The sequence below is a fragment of the Acinonyx jubatus genome, chromosome E2, assembly GCF_027475565.1.
Source record: "Acinonyx jubatus isolate Ajub_Pintada_27869175 chromosome E2, VMU_Ajub_asm_v1.0, whole genome shotgun sequence".
Classification (NCBI taxonomy): Eukaryota; Metazoa; Chordata; class Mammalia; order Carnivora; family Felidae; genus Acinonyx; species Acinonyx jubatus.
In genome coordinates this window covers 47,250,783-47,270,828 of record NC_069396.1, presented here as the reverse complement: position 1 = coordinate 47,270,828, position 20,046 = coordinate 47,250,783, and the positions used below count along the sequence as shown (strand labels likewise).

At 52.5% G+C, this 20,046-nt stretch overlaps 1 protein-coding gene across 8 annotated transcripts; it reads left to right on the top strand.

Moving 5' to 3' along the window:
• Positions 1–1,002: 1,002 nt before the first annotated feature.
• COQ8B (coenzyme Q8B) lies at positions 1,003–19,669 on the top strand. Of its 8 annotated transcripts, XR_008293640.1 has the most exons (17): positions 1,003–1,086; positions 1,503–1,607; positions 1,761–1,880; positions 3,862–3,939; positions 6,979–7,062; positions 7,472–7,601; positions 7,741–7,826; positions 9,784–9,924; positions 10,013–10,094; positions 10,768–10,861; positions 12,734–12,875; positions 13,022–13,129; positions 14,019–14,184; positions 15,606–15,671; positions 17,541–17,783; positions 18,327–18,413; positions 18,826–18,840. XR_008293640.1 is itself a non-coding variant. In XM_053210561.1 (15 exons), exons 2-15 carry the CDS (start codon positions 1,506–1,508, stop codon positions 19,105–19,107), a joined length of 1,602 nt encoding a protein of 533 aa, XP_053066536.1. In that variant the 5' UTR covers positions 1,011–1,086; positions 1,503–1,505; the 3' UTR covers positions 19,108–19,669. The 8 variants fall into 8 exon arrangements, 5 of the variants coding, with proteins under 5 accessions (XP_053066536.1, XP_053066539.1, XP_026900674.1 ...); XR_008293639.1 differs by lacking the exon at positions 17,541–17,783 and having other exon boundaries at positions 18,826–18,878; XR_008293641.1 differs by lacking the exons at positions 14,019–14,184; positions 18,826–18,840 and having other exon boundaries at positions 1,004–1,086.
• The last annotated feature ends 377 nt before the right edge of the window (positions 19,670–20,046 follow it).

The following is a 20,046-nucleotide window of genomic DNA, read 5'->3' as shown; positions in this document are numbered from 1 at the left end:
TCATCTCTTCACAGACCAGTGAAAAATCATAGCAGGATCCCCCTAACAAATCATATAGGCTGGGAAGATGAAGTCCAGAAAGAGGGCTCACATAGCACAGGCACAGAGACAGGGAGGTCTGATTCCCGACAAGAGGGGTTAGAGAGTGGGAGGGGAGGGTTCTGTGAGGGAAGAGTCATATCGCTCCTTCTCCCAGCCGTGGGAGAGATGCCCCAGCCAGCTGCTTCTATTCCAGACTGTGAGGAGGGGTGAGTCAGTCTGTTGGGGGGGGTGGGGGGCAGGCTTTAAGCCTGCCTGTATCCCCATCCCCACCCCCCAACACACACCCAGATGGACTGGAAGCTGGTTTTCTGGGATGCCAGGGCTCCTGACTCAGCACTGGGAATCTTGGCTGAGTGTGTTCTGGGAAATGTCAGGCCTACAGGAAACAGAGGGCCCCCACTCACACCATCCCGCAGGTGGGCGGGGAGCGGAGAGAGCAGGGTGTATGAGAGAACAGGGGCCCAGTGTGCAAGGGGCTGAGCATGAGGGGGTTTATGTACACAGGAGAGTTGAGAGTATGAGAGAGAGACAGTTGGCAAGCAAGGCATGGGGTTTATCTGTGCAAGGGAAGAGGCTGGGTGCCAGGTTGTGGGTGTTTGAAGCAGAGGCAAAGTGGAGGGGCTCCCAGGGCAAGGGAAATGTTTGCTGGGAGGACGTGTTCAAAGGAGACATCCAGCCTGCTAGGGGCAAAAATAAGAAGGGACATTGGCAAGACGTTCGTGCAGAGCAGAGATGCGGACTTTGTAAAGGATGTTTGCAAAAAAGACGGTTGTGGGGAAGAGAAAGGTATGCCAAGCACACAGCACTCAGGTGAGCGGAAGAGCACGAAATGGCACGTGCGCCTTCCTGCGGTACAGCGACAATCCCCAGCAGGCCCCAACGCCCACCCTTAGGCCCCGCCCCTCGCGCACAGCGGGGTGTTCTACGTGCCAGTCAGTGAGTTGCTGCTCCTCCATTGGCTAGCTGGCCGGAGTGGGCGGGCGTGCGGAGATTCCCGGAAGCGCAAGAGGCCCCGGCGCGTAGTGGACCCGGATCCAAGGAACAGTGGGTGCTTAGCAACGGGGGGAGGTGCCCAGTAATGGACGGGGGTGGGGGGCAGGAATTGTGAGTGCCTAGCAACAGAGAGGAAGGCGGTGCCTAGCAAGAGGGGGGCCAGAGGAGTGGAGAGGTAGCCCTGGAGTGTCTGTGGGTGTCTAGCAACTGGGGAGGACCCTAGCAACGGCGGGGAGTGGGACAGGGCGAAAGTGGGTTTTCGGAGGTGCGCAGGAAGAGCTATGGGTTCCTAGCAACCAGAGAGGGAACCAGGAGAAATTCGGGGAATTATTGACAGGAGAGGAAATCTTTGGTGGGTGGGACTATTAGGGTGGACACAGAGGAATGTGAGGGCTTGGCAAAGACAAGGCAAAGCAAGGAGGGCAGTGCCAACTCCTACCCGAATAATCCCTCCTGTTCTCCCCCAGGCGATGTGGCTGGAGGTGGGGGGCTTACTGCGGGGGACTTGTGGACAACTGGGCCGGACTGTTGGTCTGCCTTGTGGGGCCCTGGGGCCTGGGCCCCACTGGTGGGTAAGAGACTGGGGGCGGGGGGGGGGGGGGGGGGGCGTGCTCCTAGGCGGAAGAGGCTGAGGGAGGCCCTAGGGGGTAAAATAACAGGGAGGGGTCCAAAAGGGCCAGGATCCCGTGTCCTCCACTCCTTACCAATATCCACTTTTCTTGCAGGGGCCATGTGGGGGTTCTTGGACCCAAATGTTCCATAAGGGTGGGCCTAGCAGAGGCCTGGGTGAGGAGGACATTCGCAGGGCACGGGAGACTCGGATCAGGAAGACACCCCGGCCCCAGGTATCATTGTCTCCCACCTACCCAGCAACACCCCTTGAAGGCAGCTGGCCTCCCAAGCTTGGGGAAGGGTATGGCGGCAGGTTGGTTGGACTCCCTGGGCACCTTCCCACCCTCAGACTTTCTCCCCATTTCCCAGCTGAGCGACCGCTCTCGAGAACGCAAGGTGCCCGCTTCCCGCATCAGCCGCTTGGCCAACTTTGGGGGTAGGTGTGACTGTGGGAAATTGTGACCTAGAACAGAGTAGGCCACATTTATAGAATGAAGTAAGGGAGAGGGTGAATCAGAGACAGGAAGAGGAGTAAGAGATGGAAAGAGAAGGAAGGCAAACGCTTGCAAAACTAAGAGAAATAGAAAGGAAGGTAACATTTATTGAGAGCTTGAATGTGCAAGGCCCCATGTGCACTCGATCTCGGCACAGAAGTGATGAGTGTTAGTTTCCATTCTGTAGATGAGGAAATGGAGGCAAAGGGAAGAGAAGTGACTTGACCCTATGTTATACAGCAGGATTGTTCAAACTTCAGGTCACGATCTGCATGAAATAATTCAATGGATTGCAGCCAGCATCCAAAAGAATAGAATGGAATATGTGGGTGCACATGTAAAGGAAATTTTCGTTTCATGAAACATTACATGTATTGTATATATAACATACATTTATATTATATTATATATGTATCATATATTTATATACATACCATATATATGTATGTATGTATACATACCTACTGTTATAATGCAGGTGTCTTCTTTAGTATGGATGATGGTTCAAGTTTTAAAGATACTGATTCACAGTCTAAAGAGGGAGTCAGATGCACTGGTTAGAGCTTTGATGCCAGGCTTAAGGTTCAAGGGGTCGATTCTGCTACATCCTCGCTTTGTGACTCTGGACAGGTTACTTAACTTCTCTGAGACTCGATTTCCTTTTCTGTAAAATGGAAGTTTTTCTGTGAAACTTATCTCACGCAGGTGTGAGGACAAGATGAGGCAATGCATAGAAGGTGCTAGGAATGGTTCCTGGCAGGTAGCAAGTGCTCAGAAAATGCCAGTTCAATTATTTACAGAAATGGGGATAGTGCAAGAGGCAGATAGACTCAAGATGCCTTTAGGGACAAGGAGACAGAGAAGGCAGAGGAAATCAAAGGCTGAGAGATAACATCAAAAGAAGGGACAGAGAGAAAGAGGCCAAAACAAATGTACCATGTGGAGGTACATGTGGAGGGGGAGAGATGGAGAAAAACCAACTTAGACAAAGAGAGGCACGAAGAAAATGAAGTGTGGACAGAGAAACGGGAGTCATAGGAAGACAGAGAGACTCAGGGGGATCGTTTGGGGGCCTTCTTACTCTTGGCTGCACACTAGAATCATCTAGGATGCTTAAAAAATATATATGAGGGCACCTGCGTGGCTCAGTCAGTTAGGCGTCGGCTCAGGTGTTCAGCTCAGGTCACGATCGCATGGTTTGTGAGTTTGAGCCCCATGTCAGGCTCTGAGCTGACAGCTGGGAACCTGAAGCCTGCTTTGGATTCTCTGTCTCCCTCTTTTTGCCCCTCCTCCACTTGCACTCTGTCTCTCTGCCTCTCTCAAAAATAAATAAAGCATTTTTAAACTATATATGTGTGTGTACACACACACACACACACACACACATACATACATGAATTCCAAGGATCATCTCAGGCCATGATAATGGGCATTGTATTTGCCAAAGCTCCTCACGTGACTGAGATGTGCAGCCAGGGGTGAGAAATGCTGACCCCGTAGATAGACTTGGAGAGAGGGGTAGGGAAAGAGGCAGCTGTACCTTGAAGGGAACCCCAGGCAGGGAGAGAGTGGGTAAGAGACTGAGTTGGGGACAAAGACAGACAAAGAGTTGCCAACAGAAAGCTGGGAGACAGCTTGCTTAGGGAGAGGCTGAGCACAGACGGGGTCGGGGGAGAAGCCCAGGGCAAGCAGGTACCCAGCCTTCTCTCTTACTCCCCAGGACTGGCTGTCGGCCTGGGATTGGGAGTGCTGGCTGAGGTGGCCAAGAAGTCCCTGCCAGGAGGACATCTACCATCAGGTGAGTGAGCCAACTGCCTGGTTCAGACCTTGACCTTGCTGTGTGACCTGGCACAAGTGGCTTCACCTCTCTGAGCCCCAGTTTCCTCCTCTGGACAATGGATGATGTCAGTGATGATTATGTACCCACCTCTTCGGGTCATTGTGAAGACGCTTTCAGGGTCATGATGGGGAGAAGTATATCATGTGAGAAAAATAGGAGTATCAGGGGGCCTGTAGTCAACAGAGATAGAAAGAGAGGTGTTGAAATTAGCACTGGTGGCTAAGATTCCACCAACAAATCAATGTCTGGAAACAAAAATGGGGGTAGATATTCTCTGGATTAAAAAGAGACTAAGGCCACAAGAACTGACAAATGAAATGTGTGACCCATAATTGCATGTCAGTTTGAGAAAAGTTACTATCAAAGACTTTTGGGGACAAATGGGAAAATCTGAATGGGGTATTAGAGATATTAGAGAATTAGTGTTCATTTTCTTAGGTGTGATTATGACACTGTGATTGTGTAGGGGGATATCCTTACTTTTAGCACAGGTTGAGTGCAGCTACATGTAAATGGTCTGCAAAAACTGACGGTGAGTGTTTGGGCACACACACACACACACACACACACACACACACACACACAGATAAATTATGCAGGTGAGGCAGAATGTGAAAAGTTTGAATTGGGTGTGCAGGTGTCCATTATACTGTGTGTGCAACTTTTCTGTTCGTTTGGATTTTTTTCAAAATAAAAAGTCGTGTATAAGTGGAGGATTAGGGTTCAGGTAAGGCCATACTGAGTCTACACGCTGTTCTGCCACTTCTGTGCTGTGTGACCCAGGGCCAGGCACTGTACCTCTCTGAATGTCTTGCTTCCTCACCTTGAAAATTAAGGCATTGGTAGTTGTCTGTTTTTTTTTTTTTTTTTTCCTTAATGTTTATTTTTCATTTGTGAGAGAGAGGGGTGGGGGGGGGAGAGAAAGAGAGAGAGCATGCAAGAGTGGGGAAGGGGCAGAGAGAGAGAGAGGGAGTCAGAGAATCCAAAGCAGGCTCCAGGCTCTAAGCTGTCAGCACAGAGCCTGATGCAGGGCTTGAACCCATGAACCATAAGATCATGACCTGAGCTGAGGTTGGACGCTTAACTGACTGAGCCACCCAGGTGCCCCAAGGCATTGGTAGTTCTTACTTCCTGGCCTGATTGTGGGGACTGAGCCAGAGAATCCACAGACACACTTGGAATTCTGCCTGGCACAGGGCAAGCCCTAGCTAGGGAAAGAGCTCAGTACATTTTTTATCAAATAAATAAAAGCTTAATATACGCTTTATTGGGGTGCCTGGGTGGCTCAGTTGCTTGAGCGTCTGGCTTTAGCTTAAGCTATGATCTCACAGCTTGGGAGTTCGAGCCCTGCCTCGGGCTTTGTGCTGACAGCTCAGCGCCCGGAGCCTGCTTCGGATTCTGCGTCTCCCTGTCTCTCTGCCCCTCCCCTGCTCACGGTCTGTCTCTCTCTCCTTCAAAATAAATAAACATTAATTTTAAAAAATGAATAAATAAATGCTTTATTGAGTAATCGTATAATTTATATGTGGAGCTGTGCACGTATCCTAAGCGCGAAGCTTGGTTCATTTTCACAAAGTGGATACATCTGCTTCCGCAGAGCAAGAAACCCTAAGGCAGCAGTTGTCAAACTTTTTGGTCTCAGGAGTCTGCACACCCTTACAGTTTAGGAATAGATAAACAAAATGTGTTATATTCATACAACGGGATATGATTCGACTGTAAAAAGGAATGAAGTACTGATCCATGCTACGGTGTGAATGAATCTTAAAACTATCTTAAGTGAAAGAAGCCAGACACAACAGATCACATATTGTGTGAGCCCATCCATATGAAATGTACAGAATAAGTAAATCCATAGAGACAGCAAATTGATGGTTTCCAGGGGCTCAGAGGGAGGCAGTTGGGAGAAATGCGGGGGGGGGGGGGGTGACTGCTAATAGGTATGGGGTTTCTCTTTGGAGTGTGAAAATGTTCCAAAATTGCTTGTGGTAATAGTTGTACAGCCCTGAATATACTAGAAGCCATTGAACTGTATACCTTAAAGAGGCGAATTGCACGGTTGGCGAATTATATCTCAATCTGTTAAAAAATAGAATGAGGACCCCAAAGACCCTCTTATGGATTATATTTTTGCGTTGTATTTATGGGTATTTACTGCATTAGAGATTAAAACAGAACACTTTAAAACACAAGAATACACACACACATTCCATCAGCTGTCAGAACAATGGCATCGGGGCTCCTGGGTGGCTCAGCAAATTAAGCGTCCAACTCTTGATTTCAGCTCAGGTCATGATCTCACAGTCGTGAGATTGAGCCCCGCGTCAGGCTCCACACGCGTCAGGCTCCACACTATGTGTGGAGCCTCCTTGAGATTCTCTCTCTCTCTCCCTCTGCCCCTCTCTCCTGCTTGTGCTCTCTCTCTCTCTCTCTCTCTCTCTCTCTCTCTCTCTTTAAAAAAAAAAATGGCATCGGGGCGCCTGGGTGGCTCAGTCATGATCCAGCTCAGGTCATGATCTCACAGTCCGTGAGTTCAAGCCCTGCATCGGGCTCTGGGCTGACAACTCAGAGCCTGGAGCCTGTTTCAGATTCTGTGTCTCCCTCTTTCTCTGACCGCCCCCCCCCCCCCCCCCGTTCATGCTGTCTCTCTCTCTGTCTCAAAAATAAATAAATGTTAAAAAAAAAAATTACAAAAAAAAAATGGCATCATCACCAGTCATGGAGGTTCTGGAAAACTCCACTGAACACTTATGGGAGAATGAGAATAAAAAGGGGCAAATAACATTAATATTATTATGAAAGTAATTTTGATCTCACAGAGCCTCCTTGAAGCGTCTCAGGGGCCCTCAGGGTTCCTAGAACCACACTTTGAGAATCACTTCCTCTCATTCTCTGGAAGCTCCTATCTGCCCGCTCTTGGCCACTTCTCCTTCCAGGGGAAACCACCCTCTTGGCTTCTGACCCCCAAGATTAGTTTTGACTGTTTTTGCTCTTTAGACCAACGGAATCGGACAACGTATTCTCACATGTGTCTGGCCGCTTTGGCTCAACGTTCTGTTGGAGGGATGCCTCTGTGTCACTGTGAGTTGACGCAGGCTGTTCATTCAGTGCTATAGGAGTCACTTTGTGACTGTTTCCAACATGCCTTTGCTCATGCAATGGACTGTCGCTTGGGTTGTTTCCGGTGGGGGACTGTTCTGAGGAGTGCTCTTTGGGAACCTTCTAGGACTCTCTGGACGCACACATGCGTTTGTCTTGGGTACATACCCAGGAGAGAAGTTACACCAGGTATAGGTGTATGCTCTACTGGAAACTTCCCAGAGGGCCCGTGCCACGACACTCATCAGCAGTGTGGGTGTTTAGGCTGCTCCTTGTCCCTGCCAGCACTTGGCATTGCTTTTTTCATTTTAGCCATTCTGGGGATTATGCGGTAGTGCTACAATGATTATTTTTGTGCTTGTGACACAAATGATTATTCTCTGCCCCACAGAGAGCGGCACCCGGCCAGGCTCCAGTCACTTCCTGTCAGAGGCCAATGCCGAGCGGATCGTGCAGACCTTGTGTACAGTTCGGGGGGCCGCCCTCAAGGTTGGCCAAATGCTCAGCATCCAGGGTACAGCGTGAGCCTCAACTCCTGACCCTTGACCTCACGTCTCCCCCACCCCCACACACCAACAAGCACCAACTTCAGATACTCCCACGGGGGCCCCTCCCTCGCCTCCTCCCTCACCGCTTCCCCTTGTCCCCCTGTCTCCCAAGACAACAGCTTCATCAGCCCCCAGCTTCAGCGCATCTTCGAGCGGGTCCGCCAGAGCGCCGACTTCATGCCCCGCTGGCAGATGCTGGTGAGTGCCCAGTCGGGGAGGGCTGGTGAGGGAGGCATGCTCCACCCGCCTGACCCTCCTGGCTTCATGGCGTTACTCCCTGACTGACTCTGAGCCTCAGTTTCTCTGTCTGTAAAATGGGGACCACTAAAACACGTCTCAGAGGATCGCTGAGGTGACTAAATGAGAGAGTGGTGCAGGGCGCTTGGTCCAGTCCCTGGCAGGCTCAGGGCTCTGTCACGGCTCCTAAAGAGGCAGGGATGTGCCGTGGTTGGGGGCCAGACTTTGTGAGTTCAAATCCTGGCTCTGCCATGTACCGCCTGTGTGATCTCAGACATGTGGCCTGACCTCTCTGTGCCTCAGTTACCTCATCTGTGAAATGGCGGTGGTGATGGCAACACCCACATCATAGGGTTACATAAATCGGTATAGGTAAAGCACTTAGAAAGGGTCCCTGGCACACGGTAAGTGACATGCCAGTTCTAACTGTTATTAGTACTGGTTTTTTAATTAAAGGAGATCATGTCTGTAAATAGGTTGGCACAGTGCCTGGCACTGAGTAAGTGCCCAAGACACGAGCTGTTCTTCTAAAAACTGGCTAAGGGTGTGGAATCTGGATCCAGCTGCCTCCCTTCCTTCTGATCTCTGTTCTGCTCACTCACCACATGACCCTGGGTATTGCTGCCTCTCTCCGAGCCACTCTGGATAGGACCCGGCTCACAGGAAGCCCTCTGTAAATTTTAGCTCTTTTTTTTTTTTCTTTAAGTTTATTTATTATTATTTTCATTTTTTTAATTAAAAAAATTTTTTTAATGTTTATTTATTGTTGAGAGAGAGAGAGACAGACCATGAGTAGGAGAAGGGCAGAGAGAGGGAGACACAGAATCCAAAGCAGGCTCCAGGCTCGGAGCTGTCCGTAGAGCCCGACACAGGGCTCGAACTCATGAACTGCAAGATCCGAAGTAGGATGCTCAGCCAACTAAGCCACCCAGGTGCCCCTTTGAGGTTTTATTTATTTTTGAGAGAGAGACAGAGCATGAGTGGGAGGGGGGCAGAGAGAGGGAGACACAGAATTGAGCTGTCAGCACAGAGCCTGATGTAGAGCTCGAACCCATGAATTGCAGGATCACGGCCTGAGCCGAAGTTGGCCGCTTACCGACTGAGCCACCCAGGCGCCCCTATTTATTTATTTTTGAGAGGGAGGGAGGGAGGGAGGGAGGGAGAGAGAGAGAGAGAGAGAGGGAAAGAAAGAAGAGAGCACAAGCTGGGGAGGGGTAGAGAGAGAGAGAGGATCCCACGCAGGCTCCGCACTGACAGCCTCCTATGCAGGGCTCAAACTCACAAACCGTGAGATCCTGATCTGAGCCGAAACCAAGAGTCAGATGCTTAACCGTCTGAGCCACCCAGGTGCCCCTTAGTTCTTCGTCACGTTATGTTTTTCTTTTATCTTTGAGAGAGACAGAGTGTGAGCAGGAGAAGGGCAGAGAGAGAGGAAGACACAGAATCTGAAGCAGGCTCCAGGCTCTGAGCTGTCGGCACGCAGCCCAACATGGGGCTCGAACTCACAAGCCATGAGATCATGACCTGAGCCGAAGTCCGACACTCAACCGACTGAGCCATCCAGGCGCCCCTTCTTCTTTATCACATTAACCTTGAGTTGATGATACAATATAGGAGTATAATGAAGGATTATTATCAGTCTTGGCTTTACATAATAGCAATCCCCACAATAGCCCACATGGCCTCAGGAGTACAGGTTCAGGCCGGGTCTCTCGGTCTGCCAGCACCTGGCTTGTCACCTTTGCCAAAAGACTTAGCCTCGGTTTCCTCATCTGTAAAGTTGGGTAGTAGCCAGGAGCTTAGCCCAGAGGCCAGCATGGGGTGAACGGGATCATTAACACATAAAGCGCTCAGCACAGAGTGAACTCCATTGCCCACAACAGTGATGATGGTTGTTTCTTTTGGCCACTGTCCCCAGAGAGTTCTCGAAGAGGAGCTGGGCAGGGACTGGCAGGCCAAGGTGGCCTCTTTGGAGGAGGTGCCCTTTGCTGCTGCCTCTATCGGGCAGGTGCACCAGGGCATGCTGAGGGACGGGACAGAGGTGGCCGTGAAGATCCAGGTAAGGAGAGAGGCAGGGCAGGGGTGGGCACCCCGCTGTCCCGGAGGAGTGACCCCCGCTCTCCATCCCTCCCTGCTCCTGCTCGCAGTACCCAGGCGTTGCCCAGAGCATCCAGAGTGATATCCAGAACCTGCTGGCAGTGCTGAAGATGAGTGTGGCCCTGCCCGAGGGTGAGGTGGCACTCCAGCCCTGGCTGTGGCGGGGACACCCTGAAGGGAGAGAGTGGGGCTCGGGGCAGGGTGTGAGTGTGGGCGAATGTGTAAGTCCACGCGTTTGAGACAGAAGGGACACCAAGGCAGGGAGAGCCCAGAGAACCTGAGTGTGTGAGAAAAAGACGAACTTAGAGATTCTGACACAACCAGAGACAGAAGCCCATGCTGAAAGTCAGAAACAGACACACAGGGTGCCCAGAGAGGGACTGGAGGTCTGGAAAAGAGGCACAGAAGCAGGAAGGGAGTGTAAGCAGGACCTCTTGCACGCGTGCGTGTGTGAGAGAGAGAGAGAGAGAGTCCTGGACACAAGATTTCGAGGCCGTGAGAACGGTGTGAGAGGCTATGAAAAAGAGAGAGTAGGTGGTGTGTGTGACCATAGAAGAGATGCCTGGGGACTGGTACACAAGCCTGTGGGAGAGGCCCCAGAAGAGACTTCAGAAGAGGCCCGTGTGAGGGCCGGACGGCAGGTGTGTGGACAGACGATGTGGTAAAAGGCACGGAGCAGAAGGTATGAGGGGCTTCGAGAGACAAACGGACAGCAAGAGAAAACGTCTCGGAGTGGAAGCCTGGGGGTGGCTGTCATGGCGGGGCAGGCCGTGGCCTGCCCTGGCTGATACGGCTGCCCCCTCAGGCCTGTTTGCTGAGCAAAGCCTGCAGGCCTTGCAGCAGGAGCTGGCCTGGGAGTGTGACTACCGCCGTGAGGCGGCTTGTGCCCAGAACTTCAGGTGAGCTGAGCCCCCTGCGTCCCTGCCCCGCCCGCCCCCCCCAGCCCCGGGACCCCTTGCTTCCCTCCCAGGAGGAGAGGGAAATGGATATCCCACCCCCCAGCTGCTGGCAGCTGGAACCCTGGGGTGGGACCTGCAAACTCTTTATTCTCTTCACTTGCTCATCCATCTCTCCCTCACCCCTGCCTTGATTTACCCCCTGGGTCCTCTGGGAGCTTGGGCACGCCACTTCCTCTCTCTGTCGCTTTTCTCATCTGTCGAATGGGACGCATAACCACATGGAGTCAGGAGGAAGAAGGACTTGTCGACAGGCACTTAGTCATGCCGCGAGATACCGTCATTCCGCTGGACAAAGAATAAGCAGTCTGACAGTGATGCAAGTGAGAGAGGACAGGGCTCCAGGCCAACCCTTACATACCGTGGGCAGGGAGAGAAATTGAGATAAGCATTCAGTTTGGCATCATCAAGGCTCAATATTCCCATACAACCCCATAATTGCCCTCCTTGCTAAATAAATGCTCCAGGGCCCCTTGGGCTTGTATATACCATCAGCCTTTTCCAGAATGCTCAGAGCAGCAATAGCCCCAAAGTGGACACAACCCAACTACCAAGTTCATCTAGCAGGATAGATAAATAAATGAAGGCATAATCCATCAGCGGAATATCATACAGCAGCGAAAATCAATGAACCAGCTACAGGGAACTATGTGGTGGTATCTTAGAAGCATCGTGATGTGCAGCAGTTAAAATACATCCGGTGAGACCCTCCACAGCATGGCCCACGGGTTTATTGAGCCAAGGTCTGTAGATACGGAGCAAGAGAAGGGGCAGTAGAAGACAGTGACTAGGGGCATGGGCCCTGGACTCGGATGTGGGATTCAGTCCCAGGTCAGCCCTTAGCAGCCTGGGTGGCTGAAATCTGCATGCTTGGGACAGCATCCTCCTCATAGGGGAGTGAAGGAAAAAGGGGATTGTGCTTTAATCAGCCCAGCAGGAGTGGCTCAAATACCGAATATTTTATAACAGGGACAAAAATACAAGCGTCAAAGCGGGGCCTTGAAGAGGACAGGATGAAGTGGGCTGGGCGAGAGCACTCGTCTGTGAGATCTGGAAGCCCCCTTCTCAGTACCCTTAGAATAAAACCCACATCGTTCCCCTGGCCTTCACGACCTCCTTGCCCCCCTGCACCACTCCCCGCCCAGCCCTCCCACTGGTCCCAACCACGAGTCTTGCTCATAATCTTTGCCTCCCAAATCTTACGTTGACACACTTACCTCAGTCGATTATCGGCCTGTTTGTATATTTGTTAGAGTCTCTGGTGTCCAAGGGGCAGGCCCAGAGCTCATCCACCCCTCTGGCACTCAGCCTCGTCCAGCACAGGGACAGATACCAAGAAGGAGTCAGAGTATTAACCAGCGGTCAGAGTAATGACCCCAAGGACTTGCCGATGAGTATCACTATGGACTTGGAGATTTGTATATCGGCGACTTCTTTTTGGATGGATTAATTAATAAATTGATGAAGAAGTAATGCTCATCAAGCTTAGTGCATTGAACTCATCCTGGGGCAACCAGAAGTCATAGAGGTGTTTTCAGTAGGGAAGCAGTAATGGGGCTCCAGCAGCATCCAGCTTAGGGGTAGACACAGAGTAGGCACTATGGAGATATTTGGTGAATGAGTGAACGAATGAAATATCTGAGTGAACGTCACCTCGTCCATCACTCAGGACAGACAGGCAAGAGGAGGGCAGGAGGGAAGGCAAGACATAAGCTGTTCATGGAGCACCTCTCGGAGGAAGAGGAGGAGGCCTCAAGCTGGGCCCCAGGGGCCTGAAGGATGAAGTCCCGTCCCTTCCCTTCCCTTCTGTCCCAGGCAGTTGTTGGCAGGTGACCCTTTCTTCCGAGTGCCAGCTGTGATTGAGGAGCTGTGCACAACGCGGGTGCTGGGCATGGAACTGGCTGGAGGGGTCCCCCTGGACCAGTGCCAGGGCTTAAGCCAGGACATCCGGAACCAGGTATGTGGTCTTGAGGGGACAGTAGGGAGGGCACTGCCCCAGGTCAGTGCTGGCAGGGCTGGCTAGACACGTAGTCCTCCCTCTCTGGTCAGAAAGAGCTTTACAGGGGCCGACTCTGTGATGTCTGTTACTCCTCCCCACTCCAGATCTGCTTCCAGCTCCTGAGGCTGTGTCTGCGGGAGCTGTTTGAATTCCGATTCATGCAGACGGACCCCAACTGGGCCAACTTCCTGTACGATGCCTCCAGCCACCAGGTTGGTTCCCTAGGATGTGTATCAGGGTCCATGAGCTGCTGTAACACATAGTTCCCAATCATTTCAGTAGCTCAACACAATAGTAGTTATTACCCACATAACAGGCCGGAGTGGCCGTCCTCCGCACGGTGGTTCAGGGACCCAGGCACCTTCCCTTCTGTGATTGTGCCATGCCCTTAGGCCTTGCCATGCTCTCCTTCCAGTGAAAGGGGAAAGAGAAGCTAAGAGGGTAGTGCCCTGCCTAACTGCTTTGGCCAGACGTGGCCCATCATTCCCTATACCATTCCATTGATAAGAACTGGTCACACAGCCTGTCTGGGTGCAAGGGCTGCTGGGAAACGGAATCTCTGCGAGGCAGTGGTTGCCCAGTGGCACCGCTTACAGAAGGCTGTTCATCATCACTGCCGCGCTTGTCATTCACTTAGAACGCGCCAAGCGCCCACTGCCTCTTGACAGTGATGCCAAGACAACTCTGATCCTTGCCCTTCTCAGAGTTCCCAGAACAGCGGAGGGACCCGTGACCAGACAGTGATTGACTGAGTAGTCAGTACCACGATGGCGAAACGTGGGCCAGAGTGGCAGTGATGGGGAAGCACAGGGGGCTGGGGGAAGCCAGGGAAAGTGGCTGACTCAGCACGGCATAGGCCAGGTCAAGGAAGGCTTCTCAAAGGCAGTGCCATTCAGGCTGACACCAGAAGGATGAGAAGGGGAGGGCCACCTGAAGAGCAGCGAAGAGTGTTCCTAGCAGGGGACACAGGGTGGCCGAGGGTCTGGACTGAAAGACTTAGCGTGCCTGGCTGCCAGATGGCTTTCCAAAGTCGTCTGTACCCATTCTGTCCCCAGAGGGATCTTTCTAAAAACAAATCTGGCCAAGCTGTCCCTTCTGCAGCTCGCCAGCCGCCTCAAGATCAAGTCTGAGCCTTCTGCTGAGTGTGATGTGGCCCCACTGAGTCTCCAGCCTCAGTCCCCTGACACCTCCTCCCCCCACCCAAGTGCACAGATACCCTGTATCCCTCCTAGGCTCAAACCGCTTGGAAGTATTTTTCTAACTGCAGGTAAGGGGGTGTGATAGGAGTCCTGACATCAGTTTACTGGGTCTCAACATCTTTTTTTATTTTTTTTTTTTGAGAGAGAGAGAGAAAGAGAGAGAGAGAGTGAAGAGAGAGAGAACAAGTGGGGGAGGGGCAGAGAGAGGGGGAAAGAGAAAATTGCAAGCAGGCTCCACGCCCAGTGTAGAGCCCAACATAGGGCTCGATCCTCCAACTATGAGATCGTGACCTGAGCTGAAATCAAGAATTGGATGCTGAGCCACCCAGGTGCCCCTAACAGCATTTTTTGTTCTAAAGCCACAGAGTAGAGAATATCAGTGTGTCGCAGATGGGAGGGATCCAGAGTATTTCGGGATGCTTTTGTTTGACCTTATATTTGTGTGTGCATGGGCACTGGTGTCCAATATAATCTGTATTTCTTACTGTGGGTTGTGATCAATAGTGTGAACCTTGCTGCCCTAAAGAAACTCTTACACATGTGTCCACGGGGCACTGTTTTTAATAGCCAAACCCAGAAGTAACCATGGTGTCCATCAGCCAGCTGAATGCCTTGTGATATATTCACACAACGAAGTCCTTACACAGTAGTGAAAAAAAATGAATGAGCTCGAGCTGCGCATAGCAACGGGGATACATTGCAAAACCATGCTGGGCACAAAGAATAAGCTGCAGGACACCTATCATAAATACCCTTTGTATGAAGTTTTCTTAAATGCTTATTTATTTATTTTGAGAGAAAGAGCGAGAAGGGGAGAGGCAGAGAGAGAGGGAGAGAGAGAATCCCAAGCAGGCTCTGCACTGACAGTGCAGAGCTGGACACAGGCCTCGAACTCACAAACTGTGAGATCATAACCTGAGCCAAAACCAAGAGCTGGACGCTTAACCGACTGAGCCACCCAGGTGCCCCCAGTAGGAAGGAAGTTTTAAAACACACAAAGCATTACTATTTATTGTTCACAGATGCCCGAATATGTAGAGAATATAGAAATTCACACATGGGAATTTCAGGAAATAATAATTTAGTAATAATAACTTTAGGAAAGTGGTGGCCCTGGAGGAGAGGATGGGGACAGGACAGGCTGGGGGCCGTGGGAGGTATTTAATATTTTAAACCGGGTGGTGGGATTTGTGGGTGTTCATTTCGCTTTTCTACGTATTTTATTCTTTAGATTTCTTTCTATGCCTAAAACCTGTTATTATAAAAATAAGTAGGACCAGAAATACAAAAGCCATGTCCCTTCAGGTTTTATGCAGGGGTGAATGGGAAGCGTGGGCCCAAAGCCAGGAACCCAGGGAGGCAGCCAGACCGGGACTCTTGAGAGGAGAGGCAGGGTGTGGGAATGGACCCGGGTGCCCCACCCTCCACCATGGACAGTGGGGGTGGGGGGTGGACTCCCAGCATCCCTTTTACCATCTCCCATTCCCAGGTGACCCTCCTGGACTTTGGTGCAAGCCGGGAATTTGGGACTGAATTCACAGACCATTACATCGAGGTGAGTCCCCCCAACTGTGGGGTCTTTGAAGGGCCAAGCCTTAAGCCCACTACTGAGGTGAGGGGGAGAAGGAGCAGTATCATGTCTGGAGTTAAGAAATCAAAAGTAATAGTAACGGTTAACAAATACCAAGCCCTTAATATGATGTCAGGCACTGCTTTAGGTGCTATACATGTGACACCTGATGATAGTGTGTGGGGGCAGGACCATTTTTAGTCTCACTTTACAGAGGAAGTTACTGGAGCTCAAAGAAGTTAGGGATCCAGACTCAGGGAGCCTAGGTCCAGAGCCCGGGCTCCCAAACCCTGACCAGCCCCTTTCTAAGAGGCCCACAGTGGCCATCCTGCCACCTCCCCACACCCCAGGCTGTCCCAGGCCTTAGTGTTCAGCCTTACACTCAGATACCTCCCTGGCAGGCTGCTCGTGGGGGCGGGGGGCACAGCTCTCCTCAGGAAGCGTTTCCTCACTTCTGCTGCCCGTCCTTCCCACCCACTTACTGGTGGCGTCTCGTTGCCTCCAAGGCATCTCATTTATTTGTTGAGATTAGCCATTTGACCTGGGTCTTCTATTCATTTACTCATCAATCCAAATATTCTCTGATAATTCCCCCTGTGCCCAGCCCTCTTCTGGGCCCAGGGACAACAGCAACCAATCCAGCCTACTGTCCACCTTCACAGAGCTCACAGACCAGGAGGGGAACAGACAGTAAGGACCCAGAGTGGTCAGGGCTGGAATGGGGAAGCACAGGAGACTGTAGGACCCCAGAGAGGGAGGCTGGGCCAGCCTAGGGGGTCAGGGAGAGCTTCCTGGAGGAGGAGGCCTCAGAGAAGAAACCTGAAGGATGAGGAGACCAGTCAGGAAGAGGCAAAGAGGGTATTCCAGACTGATAACATAAAAAGGCCAAGAGGAGAGAAGGGATATTCCCATTAGAGCAGCGCCTCTCAAACTTTAGTGTATATGAGAACCCCACAGCCCCCATGACCAGCATGATCCTATTAAATGCAAATTGTGGTCTGGAGTCAGACATAAGATGCTGCATTTCTAACACACTCCCAGGTGATGTCAAAGCTTACTGGTACAGGACCACACTTTCAAAAGGAAGTCCTAGAGGACCAAAAGGAAGTTCATTTCTGACTGGGCCAGCAGGTTAGGACAGAGTAGCAGCCAGCTCTGAGGCCAAATCACTCTGGGTCTGAAAAGCCATGCTTTGCAGCTTGAACTTTAATCCAGGTACCATGGGGACCCATGGAAGGGATTTGAGCAGGGAAGCACAGAGAATTAGAAAACTCCCTCAGAATAGCAGGTAGCCTGGGAGACTGGGGGCTGGGAGCCCAGGACAGGGAAGAAAGGACAAGACCCAGGGCTCTGGCTTGGGGACTAGAGGATGATGGGGCCACTGGTGACATAAGGACAAGAAGGAGGGGCTGGTAATCCCCTCCCCCCCCCCCCCCCATACACACAGGCCCCTTGGGCCCTCTCTCAAGGCCACTGGAGGCACAAAGCTGAGGCCTCTCTCTGTGTAGTTGGGACATCTTGTGTGTCCCCCCGTTCTCCCCCAGGGCTATTGGCAAGGCTCTCCTCCAGTCTCTCTAGCCTTTTCCAGTTTAAAAAAGCCCTGTCACACCAGTCCCTGAGGACCACAGGCCTGACAGATGGCCAGACAGGCTCGGGCAGGGGGGACTGAGACAGACCAGACTAGAACTGCCACATTTAATTCCGTATTCCCCTTCCTCCCGAGAAAGTGGTTCAGATTTCCACTCCTCGCCTTGCTATTCCCCCAGTCAGCCTTTGTCCTTTTCTGTGAAGTAGGGACCTTCACATGCACCTCTTAATAATGGTAGCTCATCATGGTTATGGCTCTTTCTACAGGCAGGCTCAGTGCTAAGCACCCCACAGATCCCACCTCCTTTGTCCCTGCAGCCACCCATGAGGAAGACACTTTCATCATCCCCACTTCACAGATGAGAAAGTGGAGGCCCCAGAGCAAAGCGACTTGCCCAGAGTCTCTCAGCCAGCAAGTAGCTGGGATGGAGCCCAAGCAGGCTGGCTCTGGATTCTGTCTGTCCGCGCCCTCAACGCCTGCTCTCCCCACGTGCACTCACGTCTGGCAAGGTGCCTAGCTCCGCACACTAATTTGCCAAACAAAGGTTCACCAAGGACCTCCTGAATGCCAGACCTTGTGCCACATGGGACTAAGCACAACCGGGATCCCTGTTCTCTTGGGGCTCCAAGCCCCTGTAGGAGACAGACAACCAGGCAATGACAGAGATGGCCCCATGGCAACCTCACATGCAGGTCTGGGTCATGGTCACATCCTTGTCCAGTTGAGTGTGTGGACCCACAAATAGCACTTGACATTTACTTCCCTCTGGCTGTTTCACTGTGGTAATTTCCAGGCAGGCACTGTGTTCCAGGTCAGGTGGGTAGAACCCCTGGCCACCCCCACCCCCAGGTTCTGGAACAGTCTTGAGGGAGATATAGATAGGGGCAAGGTGAGGAGGGAGCAGCTTCTAGGGGAGAGGGCTTAAGTAGACAAGAATGCAGGTGGGTACAGGGAGGGCCAGGCTTCTAGCTGGTTCATCTCCAGTTTTCAAGAGCCTTCCTTGAACTCCACTCCCTTGGCCTTTGACTTTCTGATGAACACCCATTTCCCAGGTGGTGATGGCAGCAGCCAATGGAGACAGAGACCGGGTCCTGCAGAAATCCCGGGACCTCAAATTCCTCACAGGCTTTGAAACCAAGGTTGGGAAACACTTGGGGGGCGGGGGTGGGTAGGGAGCTGCTTATCTGTACTGGGGGGCTCTGGGGAGGAGTGGGGGAATGAGGGCTACTTGGCTACACAGAAACCCTGGGGAAATGGGCCCCATTTATCTATTCTAGAAGGAGGGAGTGGGGGACTGCTGGTGGGTACTGGGGGTGGGGAAATGGAGGCTGTTTCTCTGTTCTAGGGACTGAGGGCTACTTTTCTATTGGAGGCTCTGAGAGGAAGTAGAGAGCCATTTGGGGGAGGCCTAGAGGTTCTGGAAGGAGTGGCAGATACTTAACACTCCTCAGGGAGTAGGGGGCTTGTGTTTGTACTTGAGACTATGAGGGAGATGGGTTAAGTGGGGGGCTGTATGCCACACTGCGGGTCTCTTGCTCTCCCTGTCCATAGGCATTCTCGGATGCCCACGTGGAGGCAGTGATGATCCTGGGGGAGCCCTTCGCCACCCAGGGCCCCTACGACTTTGGGGCAGGTGACACTGCCCGCCGAGTGCAGGGTCTCATCCCTGTGCTGCTGCAGCACCGGCTGCGCCCACCGCCGGAGGAGACCTATGCCCTGCACCGCAAGCTGGCAGGGGCCTTCCTGGCCTGCGCCCGCCTCCGTGCCCATATCGCCTGCCGGGACCTCTTTCAGGACACCTACCACCGCTATTGGGCCAGTCGCCAGGCCTAGCCTCTGCCTGCAGCCTCCTGACCAGAAGGGACTTGGGGTCAGACCCTTTAGATGGCCTCCATCCTGTGATTCTGGCCCCAAAGCAGGCCATCCACTGCTGCGATGCCTCCCTTCCATTCCCCTGCAGGCCTGGGGACCACCCGGTCTGATTTCCCGGTTCTTGCCTAGCTCCCTTCCTCGGGGCTGGGGAAACCTCCAGCTAGGGAACTCCCAACTTCACACCCCCATATCCTGATCTTCCCACTCCCGTGTGGGCACCCAGGAACTCTACGCCAGGGATTAATTTATTTTTGCCAACGTTTAAGAGCCTTAGGCCCTCTGCACCCAGTCATGCAGATCCAGACTCATCTAGATGGGGAGCCCCACACCTCTGGGTCAGGTCTCTCACGGATCTGGCCAGTGAAAGGGGAGGAGCGGTGGCTGGTGGAGGCAGCCCTCACCTTTGCTGCCCTCACCCCTCCACCAGCTGCGTTCTCCCGGGCTCCATCCTTTCTGTGTGTTGGGGAGGGAGTAAGGGAGGGTGTTTGAAACTTCAGTCAGAATAAAAGTGGCTCTCCCCTTCCCGGCTCTTTTCTCTGCGCTGGGTGGCGGTGGGGGTGGGGAGGAGCTCTCAGCCAGCCTCCAGGTGCAGATGGCCAACCCCCTCCCATCCTCTGGTCTGAAAGCCCCAGCCCTGCCTGGGCCATCTGTTGCCGGGAACCTCCTTCTACCCATTCCCTCCCACTTGCCCGCCCCCCCCTCCCGCACGTGCTGACCACCTGCTCGAAAAGGCCATGGCAGCTGAGAAGGCCAACACCCCCCCCCCCCCCCCCCGCCCCGGCCACCTCCCAGGCCCCTCGCTCCCTCCCCTCGGTTCCCAGCAACTTTGCCTTTGCTAATGGGCTGTAATGCCCCTGCCAGCTGCTTTGCCAAACCCACAGGATTGAGTGGGAGCTGGGT

Excerpts from the sequence above, each read along its gene's own strand:
- COQ8B (XM_053210561.1), top strand. The coding sequence starts at position 1,506 with ATGTGGCTGGAGGTGGGGGGCTTACTGCGGGGGACTTGTGGACAACTG. Across the intron at positions 1,608-1,760 it reads GGCCTGGGCCCCACTGGTGG|GGGCCATGTGGGGGTTCTTG; the intron begins GTAAGAGACTGG and ends CTTTTCTTGCAG. Across the intron at positions 18,414-18,825 it reads TCACAGGCTTTGAAACCAAG|GCATTCTCGGATGCCCACGT; the intron begins GTTGGGAAACAC and ends CCCTGTCCATAG.